The sequence below is a fragment of the Lotus japonicus genome, chromosome 1 (assembly GCF_012489685.1).
Source record: "Lotus japonicus ecotype B-129 chromosome 1, LjGifu_v1.2".
NCBI lineage: Eukaryota > Viridiplantae > Streptophyta > Magnoliopsida > Fabales > Fabaceae > Lotus > Lotus japonicus.
In genome coordinates this window covers 79,012,428-79,030,411 of record NC_080041.1, presented here as the reverse complement: position 1 = coordinate 79,030,411, position 17,984 = coordinate 79,012,428, and the positions used below count along the sequence as shown (strand labels likewise).

General features: G+C 36.2%; 3 protein-coding genes and 1 long non-coding RNA gene across 4 annotated transcripts; 3 read left to right on the top strand and 1 right to left on the bottom strand.

The window, feature by feature from the left end:
- The first annotated feature begins 1,222 nt into the window (after window positions 1–1,222).
- Window positions 1,223–5,497, top strand: LOC130716484 (uncharacterized). The gene is made up of 5 exons (XM_057566517.1): window positions 1,223–1,350; window positions 1,723–1,999; window positions 3,022–3,141; window positions 3,301–4,658; window positions 4,959–5,497. The coding sequence occupies exons 2-5, from the start codon at window positions 1,751–1,753 to the stop codon at window positions 5,110–5,112; spliced, it is 1,881 nt and encodes a 626-aa protein (XP_057422500.1). The 5' UTR covers window positions 1,223–1,350; window positions 1,723–1,750; the 3' UTR covers window positions 5,113–5,497.
- Window positions 5,498–6,973: 1,476 nt separating this feature from the next.
- Window positions 6,974–8,641, top strand: LOC130747451 (uncharacterized). The gene has a single exon (XM_057600396.1). It carries the CDS (start codon window positions 6,974–6,976, stop codon window positions 8,639–8,641), a length of 1,668 nt encoding a protein of 555 aa, XP_057456379.1.
- A 5,425-nt stretch (window positions 8,642–14,066) lies between these two features.
- Window positions 14,067–16,744, bottom strand: LOC130716457 (uncharacterized). The gene is made up of 2 exons (XR_009012074.1): window positions 16,431–16,744; window positions 14,067–14,744 (listed from the first exon to the last, which is right to left on the bottom strand). It is a non-coding gene; the product is annotated as an uncharacterized LOC130716457 (long non-coding RNA).
- LOC130716441 (ethylene-responsive transcription factor ERF115-like) lies at window positions 14,417–16,091 on the top strand. Its single transcript, XM_057566514.1, has 2 exons — window positions 14,417–14,639; window positions 15,335–16,091. The coding sequence occupies exons 1-2, from the start codon at window positions 14,417–14,419 to the stop codon at window positions 15,856–15,858; spliced, it is 747 nt and encodes a 248-aa protein (XP_057422497.1). The 3' UTR covers window positions 15,859–16,091.
- Window positions 16,745–17,984: the final 1,240 nt, after the last annotated feature.

Sequence of the window (17,984 nt, the reverse complement as noted above, 5' to 3'; positions counted from 1 at the left end):
CATAATTACTATTTTTTTTAATCTTGCCATGTTTCGTCTTTTTTTTTTCTTTCTAGATTTGTAATTTATATTTAATTGTTTTGAACATAGAAATGAACCAGAAAATTGGCCAATGAATTTGAAAAATATGAAATTAAGAGTTTTTATATAATTTGACAATGGTTTTGAAATCGTATTTTGGGGTACTTTTTAAGATTAGCTGGTAGCGGTCATAACAATCTATGTGCATGCACCTAGTTATAAAAGATTTCAAAAGAATGAGGCCATCAATTACCATTAGATAAGTTTTTGGTTCATAAAAATTGATTATTAACCAGATGTAGCCACGTAAGATGAGATATGCTATACTATAGTACAATTTTAGGTGTAGAGGACTATTGGTTAGTTGAAATCAGATGACTATTGGTTAGTTGAAGTCTCCAATATGAGAATATCAGCTTAGAATGAAGAGTTATCAGCAGGGTGTTTGCACCGCTGATGATATTACATGATGTGATATAAGAAAGGGAAGACTTTCCGCTAGATTGAGACACCATAGGAGAGTGACATTCCTTTCAAAAATGAAATGAATATTTTTTTTGAACAATATAAATGAAATGAAATTGACTTAGAGTCCATTTGTATACCAATTTTAGCACTCTCTCCTTGTGTTAAACCATTCTTTATCAAAATAAAAAAGTAAGTCTTATTATGTTTTTTCACATTACTCCCTCCGGTTCTATTTATAAGCATGAAAGAGAAGAAAAATCTTGGTCCTTTTTATAAGAACCAAATGAAAGTTTGAGCTATATTAATTAATTTTTTCCAATGATGCTCTTATTAATTCTAACTTGTAAAATGTGTCTCATTAATTATTCTCTCTCTTTTCCACTTTTCAACACTAATAACAAAGGGTAATTTTGGAAGTTCATTTTAATTTAAGACAAATTTAATGCATTTTATCTAGTTTAACTACATTTCTTAAACTATGTGAATTTTTTTTTGTTGCTTATAAATAGGACTGGAGGGAGTACTAAAATAATAAAAAAATTAACGAGTGAGTGGTTCAAGTGGTACATGCTTGATTCCCCTTAAAGTAAGGTTTTAAGTTCGAGTCTTGCATAGAAAAAAATCCGCAAGGTGAGTTAGCCCCACCATGATGTGAATGAACAAGATTGACTTCGTAGCTATACACATTTCTTAGTAAAAAATAAAAGAGGATCCAAGGCACGCTCACACAAGTAGCGTCATAAATTCGTTTGTGGGTCTTTTCTTGAGTCATGGTATCATCATCGTCAATCCCATTTCCTTTCCTTTCAAACTCGCGCTCTCTAGGTTCCTGGGTTCCTCTTCTTCCTCAACCTGACCTAGGTAACGCAACTCACTCTTTCTTTCTCTCTTTCTTTCTTTCTTCCATTTTCATCTTCTTCCATAATAATGCCCCGTTTGAATCGCGTTCAAATTCCCATTTTCATTCTCAGCACGCACTATAGCCCTTGTTTTTCACTGTAATCGCGTTTTTCTTAGTTTCATTCATCTTAGAGGTTTCAAGTTTGATCAATGGAGTTCATCAATTTTGCCTAGTTTAGTGACTGGCTCCTACTATTCTTGATTTTCTGTGTCATAAAATTATAGCATTCCCTATTTGGTTTATGTTCTTGTTCCATGAATTGGTAAGTTTGAATCAACATGGATGACATTGTTCTGTGATTTGAGGAGTTAATCTGTTACTAATTTATGCAGTTATTCAGTAGAAGAAGAAGAAGAGGGCATGGAAAATGAGGAGAATCTTCCTGGTTTTATTTTCATGTGCAACAGGATAACAAAGCCAGAGTGCTACCGGTTTCGAGTTTTTGGGCTACCTGCGGGGAGAAAGGATGTTGTGGCGAACATCAGACGTGGGACGTTCCTTTTTCTGTTTGACACTGATGTGAAGCTTCTCTATGGCATATATAGGGCTGACTCGACCGGGAGACTAAACATTGAGCCGTTCGCTTTCGGTCGCAAATTTCCTGCTCAGGTGAGCTTTTAAATCAATTCATCATACATAACGTATATAGAATTAATTGGTAGTTTATAGAAATTGTGTTGGTAGCTTAACCCAGCTGTTTGTGGCTTCAATTGTATTTACTATTTCTAGTGATTTGCCAGTTTAAACAATTCAGTGTAAATGCATAAGTGATGAGAAAGTTGTGGTAGCTCCTATTGTAGAATTAATAGTAATCTTGCCTTAGGTGGTTTGGGCGTGTATGTACATTGACAGTTCAATCGTTTGGGGTAGAGAGAGACCTAAGAAAACTATAGGCAAATCATTTTTAGGGTTTTCTACAGTAAATAGTTTATCTATAAACTAAATATATGACAGAACTTTATGGAGTAGACTGGCTCATGTATAGAGGGAAAAGGCTTAGATGATACTGGTGATGATGCGATGAACCAACTATGGAGTAATTTTCCAGTACTGTCACCCTTTAAGAGTGTTTACCCTTACCTTTGGGTATAATAAAAAATTAGCTCTTTTCTCAAACTCATTTATTTGGCTAGTTCTAGAATCAGCTGGTCAACTTTTTTATGCTTCAGGGTTATAACTTGCCTGTTGAGTGTTACTTTCTTGATTTGCTTCTTGGACTAGATACGTATGGAGGAATATGTTTGGCTCTTGCTGGTTGTTCTGGTGTATGTGGAACTTATTAACATTGACTTTGTTTTAGTGTTGGCAGTAAACTAGTTAACCATACTGTAAATTGATTATTTTGAAGTTGTGACCATTATTTTTTTCCCGTGTATGGTTGGCTAGTTGGCTTTATTGTTTTTCATAATCTTTCCTTGTTTTGGTCAATGTTTCATTAATTAACTTCATAAGTCATATAACTAGTTGAGGCTTTGAGGTTTCGACACCTGATGAATAAGTGCTTCTGATAACTCATGTACTCAAAATTGCATGGTGGCAACATCTAATGCACCCTATTTATTAATTGCTTAATGCTCAATTTTCCCATTTTCCAGCTGCCTGCTTTCATTTTTTTATAAAAAATTGTTCAGGTGAAATTCAACATTTACAAAGACTGTTTCCCCTTGCCAGAGAATCATTTTAAACATGCCATTATAGACAATTACCAGAGAGGCTCGAACAAATTTAATCCTGAACTCAGCAGTGGACAAGTAAGTTCCATTTTAATCTCTTGCAAATTGATTTTAATTGCAATTATTACTCATTAGAGGCTTCTTTTGTTTTCTTTTTACTTTACCTTTTTTTTTCGTAAAATAAATCGTTATGACTACTATGTCTTTTTTAGTTGCAATTTGTTTGTTCTATTGCAGGTAAGGAATCTACTAGAATTGTTTCGCCCATTACATGTATTGTCAACAGCACCTCCACGTCCTGTTTTGAACGAGATATACTCTCCCTCTACATTGCCACTGCCACCAATGAATAATGTTTTTCATCAGACATCAAGGTCGTCTTTTGAGGATTCCTATTTTTCTAGGATGTCACCTAATCAAGCTCCAAGACAGTTGAACTACAGACATGTAAATGAGCTCGCAGAGCCTACTGGTTGGGCCTATCCAGTCAACAAATTGATTCCAAATTCAGCTGCTGAACATTCTGTGATATCCCAAGCGCCAAGGAATCAGCTTCATGCAGAAGCAGTATACGCAGTTACTCCAGAGGGAACTTATGCAGCTAGGACGGCCACCAGTTATACACTATCCCATCCTCAATATACGCAGCAGGGTATCCTTAAGCCGCAACCTGAATTTCACACTCAGTCTTTGCATGATTCTCAACACGCTCATCTTAATGTCTTACATCCACAACATGATCTTCATCCCTCCATGATGACTATGCATAGTGGTTATGTTCAATCAATGCCAGATTCTCACCATCAACATCATAATATCCTTAACCAACCAGCTGATTATCATTCTGCAGTGGCGAATACAGGCAGCAGTCATGCCCAAACGGTTATGCATAGCGGTTATGTTCAATCAATGCCAGATCCTCACCATCAACATCATAATATCCTTAACCAACCATCTGATTATCCCTCTGCAGTGGCAAATACAGGCAGCAGTCATGCCCAAACGGTTACGCATAGCAGTTATGTTCAATCAATGCCAGATCCTCACCATCAATATCATAATATCCTTAACCAACCAGCTGATTATCATTCTTCAGTGGCAAATACAGGCAGCAGTCATGCCCAAACGGTTATGCATAGCGGTTATGTTCAATCAATGCCAGATCCTCACCATCAACATCATAATATCCTTAACCAACCAGCTGATTATCATTCTGCAGTGGCAAATACAGGCAGCAGTCATGCCCAAACGGTTATGCATAGCGGTTATGTTCAATCAATGCCAGATCCTCACCATCAACATCAGAATATCCTTAACCAACCAGCTGCAGTGGTGAATACAGGAAGCAGCCATGCCCAAACGGTTTGGGATCCTCACTATAACCACCACTATATCCTAAACCAACAACCCGACTCTTACTCCTCCATGGCTAATAGGGGCAGCAATTATGCTCAATCATTACCATATCCTCAACACACACATCAGGAAGCCCAAAAAGCCAATGTTGTGATGCAGTCGCATGCTCAGTCATCATCATACTCTCCAACTCCACACTTACCCCAAGAAGTTGTCCCCGCCACACGTTCAGATCAAGGGTATTTTTTCAACTTTTCTTGGGTGAACTTTATTCCTATCCTTGAAATCCTTTAAATTATTTCTGCAACCTTTGTCTTAGATGGGGATTTATATTAATTCTCCAACATGATTCAATGACAAACTGTGATTAAGATTCCAGTGGAAAAAGCATTGCCCCGTATCCTCACTAAAGCATGAAAGTCAATTTATAAATTCATAATTGTTTTCTTAACAAGCATTACTGAGCTATGGACTTGTGCATTTTGCTTTCCAATGTGAAGTGAATTTTGTTTAGATCTAATGATGCTGCCGCTCCCCAGGTCAGGAGCCATACAAGAGGTGATATCCAGTGGTCAACAAACTGGAATGGGAAGTGGGTATTATCCGTCATCTACGCAGACAGAGGCGAATGTTTCTACTCAAGAGAATGTTGTCAGCCACCTGCATTCAGCAAATACATATTCTCTGAGCTGATCCATGTCCAAGTATTGAGGGGCATATTGGTCTGGCAAGTTGGCATGTTCTATTTGCTGCCATATGCACAGAGGCCTCATGAACACACTGTTTAGTTACTATGTGAAGGTAGGGAGTTGGGTTTTTCAATTAAGTAGAAATTTGACATTAGTGGGGTGGGGATAGTGGCCTTCCTTTTCTATTGCTTCTCTCGCTTCCTATGGAGTCAAAAAGGCTGTAAATCAGGCTACTTTTGACTGCCATATGAATACACACCCAAGGGAAAGAGCTTCCAATCTGGTGTACAAAGATTGACTGCTGCCATTTACTGGTATTGATCCACTAGGACCTTTTGTAGCATGTTTATCAACTTCTTTTTTCTTAGAATCAATTTTGTCACCCAGAAGCTTATCCCCATATTTAATTTTAGGTTTATAATCAATCGTAGAAAAATTTTCAAACATGCAATTTCCGGCAGCCGGGCCTTTTGCACTAACGTGTAGAAGGGGTACCCCATGGAGAAACTAGTAGTTATGATAGTACTCCCTCCGTTCCTAAATAAGTGATACTATTTTGGTTCTTTTGTTGTTCCTATATAACTGATACTTTTAAAGTTTTAAGAGAGCATTAATTCTACTTTACCAAGTGTACCCTTCATTTATTGGTGGTAGAAAAGTTGAAAAGTTAGAATTAATAAGAGAGATAAAAGGTCTAATTGGAAGTTAGATAGTAATTTTAGTAAAATAAGAATATTAATTGCTATTTCTTAATACTCGTGCAACAACCTTAAAATACCAGTTATATAGGAACGGAGGAAGTATTAAATAAATTAATACTAGTTAATGGGCTAATACTTTATGAATCTAACACGCTCAATTTTAGGGTACAGAGTTTATGCAAGAATTTCTTATGCAAAGATGAGGTGTATTAATAGTTGTTTCCGCCGGTCTTTAAGATTCTGTTTTTGACATAGCTGAATTCACAAATGAATCATATTATTCTGGTAGTCCATCAAAGATGGCTTGAATTTTTTTCATTATTATTTTTTATCTACCGGTGCTCCCATATTTCCAAGCATATAACAGCCTGCATTATGGAGAGCATATTTTCACTAACAAATCCTTTCTTCTTGATGTTCTTCTGCTGCAAATTTAGTTGTTTTTTCTTTGCTATTGTTTGAGCAACAAAGAATATCTCAATCTTATTCCAGATTTGATAAGAAAAATAGCACCCTACCATCCTCTTCCTGAGACTTGTGGACATGGAGGATAGCTACCATGAAGCCAATAGTCGATCTTGCCTCCACCAACGTAGATAATCTTCACTAGCTCAGTTCTCCGGTTCATCTTTTTTAGAGATGAGCTTTACAGGCATTTCCCTTGAATCCTCTTCAATGAACCTGTGTAATTTGTGTCCACGAACTATAGTGAATGCTTGATGATTCATAGTGATGACTGATGAAATAACTATATATGTACATTCATAATACATTGTGACATTGATGGATAGCTAGCTATATTTTTAATGGTGAGATTTTTGCTCCGTAACAAATAAGCACCATGAATCAGAAGAAGATAGTAAGGAGACTAAGCCCATGTCATCAGCCAGCACATTGACAGCTCAGCAGCTTCCAGCTAAGCAAGGAGTTGAGGCGGTTATAACAGAATGAGGAGAAGGCTATAGTGTGTACTGTGTAGAGTAGTATGATAGTTATAGTGTACTGTCAGTTATGTAGTATAAATAATAGATGGTTAAATCTTGTGTAACTAACTGAATCATTTTTCTTCAATCAGTTGAAATTCTATTCTCTTCTTCTTCGTTTTCATTCTCAGTTATGGTATCAGAGCTCACTTGTTGAGCTCTGCTGCGTTTGCTCTGATCTATGGCTAAGAAGAACAACAATGGACAACTAGAAGCTTCTGGATCCAACCATGGCGTTCTCGATCCTTCTCTGGATCCTTTGAGTCTGTATTTCGTTCATCCTGGAGATGGTCCTTTAACAGTTTCAGTGTCGCCGAAGCTTACCAGTGCAAATTACCAAATGTGGACGCGATCAATGCGAAGAGCGTTGAGTGCGAAGAACAAGTTTCGATTCGTTGACGGAAGCATTCCAGTTCCAGAAGCGGATCATCCACTCTATTTCGCATGGGAAAGGTGCAATAACCTAATTCATACCTGGATTATGAACTCTGTTTCTTCATCAATTGCACAAAACCTAGTTTACATTGAAAATGTGATAGATGTTTGGAATGAGTTGAAAGAACGTTTTTCGCAAGTTGATTTGATTAGGATTTCTGAGTTGCAAAGTGAAATTTCGAATTTGAGACAAGGATCTTCAACTATTACTGATTTTTTCACTGAATTGAAAACCTTATGGGAAGAAATTGATGGATTTAGACCTTTGCCTATATGCATTTGCAATGCTAGATGTCCATGTCAGGGTAATGCTAAAATTTACAAGGATCAGGATTACATAATTCGGTTTTTAACTGGTCTTAATGAAGAATTTGCTACTGTTAGATCTCAGATTCTCCTTATGAAACCTTTACCTACATTGAATGAAGTGTTTTCTATGGTGATACAACAAAAGAGACAATCTGGTGCTAGTTTAGGAAATTCTGGTCAGAATGTAGGAGATGCAAGATCTATGTTGAATGCAGTTGATAATAGGCAAGGATATGGTAGAGGAAGAGGTTATCCTCAAGGAAATCAATATAGTTTCTCATCTGCTGCTAATGCTAACAAAAATAGGGGATATTATTCAGGATCTGGATCTGGATCTGGTAGAGGTACCAGAATTTGTTCACACTGTGGGAGGATAGGCCACACAATTGATAGCTGCTACAAGATATATGGTCTTCCACCCTCTTTTAGGTCACAGAACAATGGATCTGTGAATAATTTTCAGACAGAGGAAGGTAACAATGGAGATCATTTGTATTGCAATGAAGATCCTCAGCAACCAGAAGTTCCTGTTTCTCAGTCTTCTCATGTCTTGAATGGCAATAATTCTCATACAACAACTACAACATTTGTTCCAGCACCAACCTTTACAACAGAACAATATCAGAAACTTCTTAATTTGATTCAAGGAACTGCAGACACACAATCTGTTAGTTCATCTCACATTAATCAGCTAAGAATTCATGAAGGACCACATCAGATCAATCAGATTCATCCACATCATGGTACTACTTCCAAAGGGAAATGTACAACAATTGTCTTATCTTATTATCCACCTCCTCTACCAAAAGCTTGCAGTGAATGGATATTAGATTCAGGAGCCACAGTACATGTGTGTTCCAGACTTGAGCTTTTTCATACTTTCTTCAAAATAAATCCTATGAGTGTTCAACTTCCAAATGGTAACACAGTGAAGGCTCAATTGGCTGGAACTGTCATTTTTACACCCTTGTTATCTTTGATTAATGTCCTTTATGTTCCAGATTTTAGCTTCAATATTATTTCTACTTCAAAGCTATGTGAACATTTATCCTGTGTTGTTCTATCTTATTCCACACATTCCTTGATACAGGATCTCAACTCCTAGAGGATGATTGGTTTGGCTAAACAAGAGGAAGGATTATATTACGTGGTGGTTGATGATCTAGCAGAGCAGGCACAGAAACTGAAAGCAAAGGCAGAAGCAAGGATCAGTACAGTTGGCACAGCTAGTCATGTAATACCTAGTTCAGTGCTTTGGCATTTTAGGTTAGGTCACTTGTCAAAGGAAATGTTGCTAGTTATGTCTAGAACTCATCCTTATATTCATGTAAATAAGGCAGTAGCCAATGATTTAGTGTGTGATGTATGTCATATGGCAAAACAAAAAAGATTATCATATTCTTTAAGTTTCAATAAAGCTGTGAATCCTTTTGACTTGCTTCATTTTGACATCTGGGGTCGCTATTCCACTGCAACAGTGCATGAACACAAATATTTTCTAACTGTTGTAGATGATAATACAAGATACCTGTGGATAATCATGTTAAAACACAAGTCAGAAGTCCCTAGCAAGGTTCAGAATTTTGTGGCTTATGCCAAAACACAGTTTGGTGCTACAGTAAAGACAGTTAGAACTGATAATGGGCCTGAGTTCACTCTACATAGTTTTTATGATTCTCATGGCATTGTGCATGAGACTTCCTGTGTAGAATGTCCACAGCAAAATGGCAGAGTGGAAAGAAAGCATTAGGACATTTTGAATATAGGTAGAGCTCTGTTATTTCACTCAAAATTGCCAAAACAGTATTTGAAGGAGGCCTAACTTAACCCAAAAGCTAGCTCAAGAGTTAAGGTTTGCACAACCATATATAAGCAATTGCTTGGCCACATCTCTAGCCAATGTGAGACTCTAACACACCCCCTCACGCCCAGTGTAGAACATCTGGAGCGTGGAATGAAACGGGTGGCCCAAATATGGGAGGTCTCCACAACAAATGGATCTAGGATAGGGGCACAGACCCATGGTCAAACAACCATTGGCTCTGATACCATGAAGGAGGCCTTGCTTAACCCAAAAGCTAGCTCAAGAGTTAAGGTTTGCACAACCATATATAAGCAATTGCTTGGCCACATCTCTAGCCAATGTGAGACTTTAACAGTATTGGAATTATGCAGTGCAACATGCAGTTTATTTGATCAATAGGGTACCTACTGTGGTGTTACAGAATAAGTCACCTTATGAGCTTCTATATCATATACCACCTGATCTGAAAGAGCTTAAAGTGTTTGGTTCCCTATGTTATGTGCCTACACTGCAGAATAATAGGCACAAGTTAGACCTAAGAGCAAGGAAGTGTGTATTCCTGGGTTTTAAGAGTGGAACTAAGGGTTATGAGGTGTTAGATATATTGAGCAGATCTCTGAGTGTTACTAGGAATGTTGTGTTTTATGATCACATCTTACCCTATCAACACTTAGGAGCTCCATCTTGGGATATCCCTCTCACCAAGAATTCTGACTTGGACCCTATCTCAGATGCATCTGACTCTTCCTTCCAAGATACTTTCATCTCAGATGCTGCTGATTTTGCTTCATCAAATATCACTCCAGTGACCTCAGAATCAATCCTTGCAGAAAAGATTGTTCCCATGCCTGCAGCAACAAGAAGAAACTCCACTAGAACTAGACATCAACCAACTCATCTCAAGGATTACATATGTCCTTCTTCCTCTTGTGCAACCATTCCAACATCTTCCAAGAGTAAGTATCCTATCTCTAGTTATATGTCCTTTTCTCATTTGTCTTCTTCTCATCATCAATATGCCATGTCTTTATCCCTTGAGTCTGAACCAAAATCGTATGCTGAGGCTTCACATCATAAATGCTGGATTGAGGCTATGAATCTAGAAATTTCAGCTTTAGAGGCAAATGGGACATGGAGTTTGGTTTCTTTACCTCCTAATGTGGTTCCTATTGGCAATAAGTGGGTATACAAGATAAAGAGAAAGGCAGATGGCTCAGTTGAGAGGTATAAAGCTCGATTAGTAGCAAAGGGCTACAATCAAATTGAGGGTCTTGACTACTTTGATACTTTCTCTCCAGTAGCTAAGCTTACCACAGTTAGGATAGTCTTAGCTCTTGCTTCTATACATGGCTGGCTCCTGCATCAGCTAGATGTTAACAATGCTTTTCTTCATGGTGATTTATTTGAAGATGTTTACATGCAAATCCCAGAAGGAGTAGCTTGTTCCGATCCCAGCAAGGTGTGTAAACTGCACAAGTCTTTATATGGCCTCAAACAAGCTAGTAGGCAGTGGTATGCCAAGTTAACTAGTCTTCTTATCTCTTGTGGATATCAGCAAGCTCACTCAAATCATTCACTGTTTACAAAGACTCAAGATGCTCATTTTACTGTACTTCTTATCTATGTGGATGATATAATTCTAGCTGGAAATTCCTCAGTAGAATTTGACAATGTTAAAAAGGCTTTGGATGATGCTTTTAAAATCAAGGATTTGGGAGTACTGAAATTCTTTTTGGGACTTGAAGTAGCTCATTCTGCTAAGGGTATTACCTTATGCCAAAGGAAGTATTGCCTTGATCTTCTAGCTGATTCAGGAGTTTTAGGTAGTAAACCTGTTACTACTCCTCTTGATCCATCTCTTAGATTGTCTCAAGATGAGGGGCCATTATATGATGATGTTTCTTCATACAGAAGATTAGTGGGGAGATTGCTATATTTAACCACAACTAGGCCTGATATTACATATGCAGTCCAACAACTTAGTCAGTTCCTCTCTAAACCAACAATGGCACACTACACAGCAGCTCAAAGAATTCTTAAGTATCTAAAGGGAAATCCAGGCAAAGGATTATTTTTTCCAAGACATTCAACAGTTCAGTTAGTTGGTTTTAGTGATGCAGACTAGGGTGGCTGTGTGGATACAAGGAGATCAGTTACTGGATATTGCTTCTTCATTGGAGAATCACTCATTTGTTGGAAATCCAAGAAGCATCAAACTGTTTCCAAATCTTCCTCAGAAGCAGAGTATAGGGCTTTAGCTTCAGCAACATGTGAATTACAATGGCTTGCTTATTTGTTCAACGACTTGAAAGTAGAACCAGCTAAATCTTCAGTTATCTACTGTGATAATCAAAGTGCCCTTCATATTGCAGCCAATCCTGTGTTTCATGAAAGATCTAAGCACCTAGAGATTGACTGTCACATTGTTAGGGAAAAATCAGAAGCTGGTTTGATGAAATTGCTACACATTCCTTCAAAGTTTCAAGTGGCAGATTTCTTCACAAAGGCTTTGTCAGTTGGACCTTTCACTTTTCTGTTAAGCAAGCTTAGCATGTTAGATATCTACCATGCTTCAGCTTGTGGGAGGCTAACAAATAAGCACCATGAATCAGAAGAAGATAGTAAGGAGACTAAGCCCATGTCATCAGCCAGCACATTGACAGCTCAGCAGCTTCCAGCTAAGCAAGGAGTTGAGGCGATTATAACAGAATGAGGAGAAGGCTATAGTGTGTAGAGTAGTATGATAGTTATAGTGTACTGTCAGTTATGTAGTATAAATAGTAGATGGTTAAACCTTGTGTAACTAACTGAATCATTTTTCTTCAATCAGTTGAAATTCTATTCTCTTCTTCTTCGTTTTCATTCTCTGTTACTCTGCAACACATTGTTTCCAGTATTTCAGCTTCTCGTTTTTAATAATGCATACTTGTCTTTACACTTTAGACTTTAGAGCTTCCATCTCTTCAAAAGTAGATTTCTCTTTTATATTGTTTTCCGATGTACCCAAAAAAAAAAAAAAGTAGATTTCTCAATATATTCTTTGACTGAATTTTTTTATGATGACTTCTGAGTTTTTTTATTGGGTGATCCTTAGTTCTGATATTGATGACGATCCATGAGAACCTATCTTTATATAGTTCCAACTGAAACTTTCTTATGTATTCCTTTTAGTTTGCCCAACATGGTTCACAAGTGCTACTTTTTCATGATTTCAACTGAGTCTTCTAATGCACCATTCTATGTTTTCTAAAATAACGTTGTCTTTATATATAGGTTCAAACACTTAGCAAACTCAAGTGATTTCAAGGGTAAAAAACACTTAATGCTAAAAGCCAATAAAATAATTATTCCTAAATTAAAATTGTTCTCCCCCTTTTACCAATAGTGTCTTTGACTCTTGTTAAAAATCCGTAAAAAAATAGTGAATTCTTATATTGGTGTTGGTTGGGGAGTAGGTTGATGTTGTGCTTGCTTTTCAGTCTCAAACTAGTTTAGAAATGAGTTAAGAGAATTTGTGGATATGTCATGTTGGGGCTCATTGGTCTCTTTTTGAACTTGTGCAGCAACGCGTAGTAATTATTATAAACTAAACTATAAGCATCAGGACATGCCTTAGCAAGTAGCAACATACCTTTAATAAAAGAATGCATGCGGATATAAGATTTTCAACGCAATTGGGAGTTTAAAGCTCCTAGTCTCTTATAAATTTTCATACCCAAAAATAATATTTTCATCACCGATTTTAAGTAGGGAATATAATTTTCCTATTCCTACTTCTAACTATCTTCTTTTCAATCTTTGGCTCAGATGTCTCCACTAGCCTCTCACTCCCGACTTTCATAAAATTCAAACTACTATTTCACCTTTATGGGGTTTAATTTACTTACTATCATACCAACACCTTATTGATAATCTAATGATCTCTAGTCTACTACACGAATTAGTAGACTAGTAGTACTTCTTATCTCTACTGCTACTTCCACACAACTTATTTTGAAAAAAAATTCCTTCCCCTCATTATTGTTGCAATCTTTCATAGATAATTCACTATACACTAATTGGGTCATGCGAGATAATCCTTGGAAGCATGGCATACACACTACATTTGAGTTTGTGACTATTTTTTACTGTCACGAATTGTTGAGTTATAAAAAATGTCAAAAACACTTTTCATCGGTACAAACTCTACGTATTTTACATGACACAATTTGATATGGTCTCAGACTACCCATAAATTTACTTTGACCTCTTCTTATGACTGTAATTTGTGATGGCAAATAACCGGCGGTAAAAAGACGTCTCAAACTATGGATATCCAAATTAAATGATATCCCTATTATTTGAGATTTCAAAAATCACTTTTCTTTTATGTTAATCTCTCTTAATTACATTATCATTTTTTATAGAGTTATGCTTCATTAACATTTCACTTTTTTTTTTCATATCATTTTCTCCCACCTTCTTTTTCTATCTCTATCTCTATTTCCTATCACATTAATTAGTATCACTGATCATATATTTTATTTCTCTATATTCTGCACATATCTCTCTTAATGTGAGTGTAAAAGAAGTGTGAACAAAACTGTTTTCTTTTTTTATTACACATTGCGCCACACGTACGTGTTCTTGGTTAAGAAAAAGTTCTTACTACATACACATTCCTTTTAGACCACTTTTTCACATGTAGTATATTAAAAATGTTAAATTGATAGATAACAATACAGCATGCTACTAACACAATTCTTGTTTTAATTTCTTGCACTGCATCGAAGAATTCTTGAGCAAGCAAAGAACAGAAGGACTTTTAATTTTTCGGCGGTGGGTGCTGTTTATTCCACTGTCCTCTTTGTTTTCACACTTCAACACCAAAACCGTTCACCCTTATAAATTCATTGAACCAAAACCTTAGCTTCTCCCCCTCTCTTATCTTCCTTTCTTCTCCTTCACATTTGGTAGAGGTCGATCCAAACAACACATAGCAATTAGCATGTTAGATCCAACTAATCTTGGAACAAATATCCATATAACAATATATTTATATGCATCAATAATTAGTTTCTAAAGTGGATCAAAGAAATGGATAGAAGGACACGTTCTTCTGAAGAAGATGAAAATTTGTTTCCAATATATTCTGAAAGGTCCCTGCAAGACATGTCGGCCATGGTTTCAGCTCTCACGCAAGTCATTGGTGGCGGCACCACCAACAATAACCCACTTCAAATGCATGAACAAGCTTTAACCACGTCTCATTCCAGCTCAACCCAGAATGAACCATTCCAACAACCACAGCAAGATCAAGGTAAGTGCCTGGCTCAACAATTATGTAGGTTTCTTGTATATTTAACTCTTTTCCTAGGGCAAGTGTTGGATAAAAATGTTCGGTTTGGACCGATGTCTCAATTTCCTGTTTCACCAATTAAAGATGTTAGTTTAAAACCGCCGGCATAAGCTCCTCATCTATATATCTATACTAATTGGTAGTATGAAATAGAACATGGATTATGTGCAAGCTATTTTCTGTGTAGCTTCTTGACCCTTAATTTTTATATTAAATAGTTCGGATTGATTACAATGTGAAGCTAAAAAAATTAGTTAAAAATGTTAAACAATACTTATCATTTTACTGTTGCAGGGCTGCAACAGATCCAAATTCTATGAAATGAGACACGAATTAGGGATAGAAGATTTTCAACCAAAGGGTTCACAAGTGCTTAGTCCAGAAGTTTGTTAATTTTACTTGCACAACTAGCGCAACCTTTAGGGTTTTAATTAAGAGCAATTCTATGGTGAAATATGTTAAAAATTAGTTTACCCATGAACCGTGTTTTTTAATATTTCTATTTAGTACATATTATTTACAATTTATTCTTTTTTGTGCTAAAATTAATTTAAAGAGATAATTTTAATTCATAAATCATATTTTTCTTGGTATATATTAGATAGATCATTTAACATTTTTCCTTATTGATTTACATTATGGTTGTGTATATGAAGGGAGTAGTGTTAGGAGAAGACACTATAGAGGAGTGAGGCAGCGGCCATGGGGCAAATGGGCTGCAGAGATTCGCGATCCGCAGAAGGCGGCTAGGGTGTGGCTTGGAACTTTTGAAACTGCTGAGGCTGCTGCACTTGCCTATGATGAAGCTGCTCTCAGATTCAAAGGAAGCAAAGCAAAGCTCAACTTTCCTGAAAGAGTTCAAGGCACAGCAGAGTTTGCTGGCTTCCTCACAAATCAACAACAATTTCATCATACAGTGTCAAGCAATAGTAGTAATGAACAAGCGTCTAATAACCATGTTGAGCCTCTTCCACACTTTTCTCAAGAAGCAGCTGCATATTCAAGTCCCTTTCAATTTCAGGGAAGTGGGAGTGGAAACTTCAATTTCTATGGGTCTCAGCCCTTAACTCCGCAGCAGCAAGAGTTTCTGAGATTGTCCATGCAGTATGGAGGTTCGTCTTCTTCTGCTGCTTCTGAGCCTCATAGGAATTGGAGGGATGACATGGATGGTAGCCATTAATTGAAGGAGGATATGGTATAAATATAGGACACTTCCATACAATTTTTACAATAATTCACCCTCACTTTTTCTTCTTGTTTCTTTGTGTACTTCGTTGCGTTATTTCATGTTCTTTAATTCCTTATGATATTGCTATATTTGTTGTTTATGCAATGTATTTTGTTTGAAGAAGTATGGTATTAGTCCTATATCTTAATTGAAAAAGAAAAAAGTTGAAAATTGAGATTTCACAAGGTTAAAGTGTGTTTCACAAATTCTTTTCATTCTTACACCATATTTATTCATATTCAGGTGCAATCATTTTTTTCAAACTAACTTTTTTCATCTATCTCTTGTCAATTTTACTTTTCTTTCACTCTCTGAGGATATGCATGGGAGGTGTCTAAATTATGCAAATGTCCACAATAACATTATACATACGAAAGTAAACTTTCAGGATCAAGCAGTATGAAGGAGTTGGGGCACCCCTAGTGCCCTTTTTATATTTATACATATACATTTTGCTGATAAAAAAAAAAAAAAAAGAACTAGATAGTTTTTCATTTCAGATTTTTTCACCAAAAAATACTTACAGGTTTTGAAGGATCCAAAAGCTAGCTTCAACTTTAACTTGCGGTGTATATTAAACTTCTATGACTCGGGATCTGAGGTAACTAATCACAAAGAGAGCAGAAGCAGAATAAGATGAAAAGGAAATAAGTGGAAAAGGGTTGAGCAGAAGGAATATTAATCAGCATGAAAGATTTGGTGTTGTGTTAAGCTCTTTACACGTACGTGTCTGAATTAAAGCACCAAATCAAACAGCATATATCTAAATATACATGATATACACACATATATAAGCAGCAGAAGCAGTATGAACACAAACATATAAGATTTAAACTTGAAGCTTCTGAGAAGGACGGCCAAAAACGCGTACGCGCCAGCTACTTAATAAGTACATTCTAGAATAAAACTGCACGGGATAAGTATAAAAATTAACTTTTTTTTTTTATGGGGTTGTCTAAGTAACCCATAATAAAATTTGGGTTAAATCACCCATTGCTCAAGTGTACCGATCATATTATAACATGTGTCTTATATTATCCACTTCACTTAATTAAACTCTTTTAATTATTTTACATTTTGTAATATTTAATTTATTAAATAATTTAATTACAGAATAAACCTATAATTTTAGGTAATAGCATGTGACTCCTTTTGTAAAAAAAAACCCCCAAATAAATCGCTAATCCCATTTTTCGTCCACCCTCATCTCCTCTGAACGTTTTTTCCTGGAAAAGAAAAATACCCAGTTTTCATTGATGTGGGATTGTTTGCTTTCGTGTGCAAACAACACATATTAATTAGAAACAAGATGTAACAATGTAATATTTAAGGTCATTTCGATCTTAAATCAAACAGTAAAATAGAAGGATTAGTAATTAGTAATATTCAATAGATGAGGCTTTCGAGCTTCTATGTTGAGAGGTTGTTCATCCTTACATCAGATCTAATAGCACACATGCCTTTACTTTCTAAATCATCAAATAATACCTACGCTACATGAAGCTAACGTGCTCGCCTATGAGGTTGTAGAAGAGGTTTAGAGGAGATGAGTGTGGAAGAAAATAGGATTAGGGATTTTGGGGTATTTCTTACAAAAGGAGTCATATGCTATTACAAATAATTATAGGTTTATTCTGTAATTAAATTATTTAATAAATTAAATATCAAGAAATTGTAAAATAAAAGAGTTTAATTAAGTGAGGTGGATAATATAAGACACATGTTATAATATAATTGATACACTTGAGTAATAGGTGATTTAACCCAAATTTTATAGTGGGTTATTTAGACAACCTTTTTTTATATATAGGAAGAAAAAAAAAACTATTGGTACCAATAAATTATATATGCATGTGGATAATTGGTAGAGTGTGAATCTTGTTCTTGCATTGTTGTGAAATCATCTTATAAGAGCAATCTGGAAATTAAGGACAAAACACGTACAACCGTCCCTACCTTCTCTTGCACGTGTATTACAACCAAATTAATGTGTCCATATCTACATCTACTTAACGGGCAGTTTGAAAAGCACTATTCATAAGGGAAATGAAATCCTGACCGTTGATTTCAACTGCTAA

Coding starts and splice junctions, on each gene's coding strand:
- LOC130747451 (XM_057600396.1), top strand. CDS start 6,974: ATGGCTAAGAAGAACAACAATGGACAACTAGAAGCTTCTGGATCCAAC.
- LOC130716484 (XM_057566517.1), top strand. CDS start 1,751: ATGGAAAATGAGGAGAATCTTCCTGGTTTTATTTTCATGTGCAACAGG. Junction 3,142..3,300: donor CTGAACTCAGCAGTGGACAA/GTAAGTTCCATT, acceptor GTTCTATTGCAG/GTAAGGAATCTACTAGAATT. Junction 4,659..4,958: donor GCCACACGTTCAGATCAAGG/GTATTTTTTCAA, acceptor GCCGCTCCCCAG/GTCAGGAGCCATACAAGAGG.
- LOC130716441 (XM_057566514.1), top strand. CDS start 14,417: ATGGATAGAAGGACACGTTCTTCTGAAGAAGATGAAAATTTGTTTCCA. Junction 14,640..15,334: donor ACAACCACAGCAAGATCAAG/GTAAGTGCCTGG, acceptor GTGTATATGAAG/GGAGTAGTGTTAGGAGAAGA.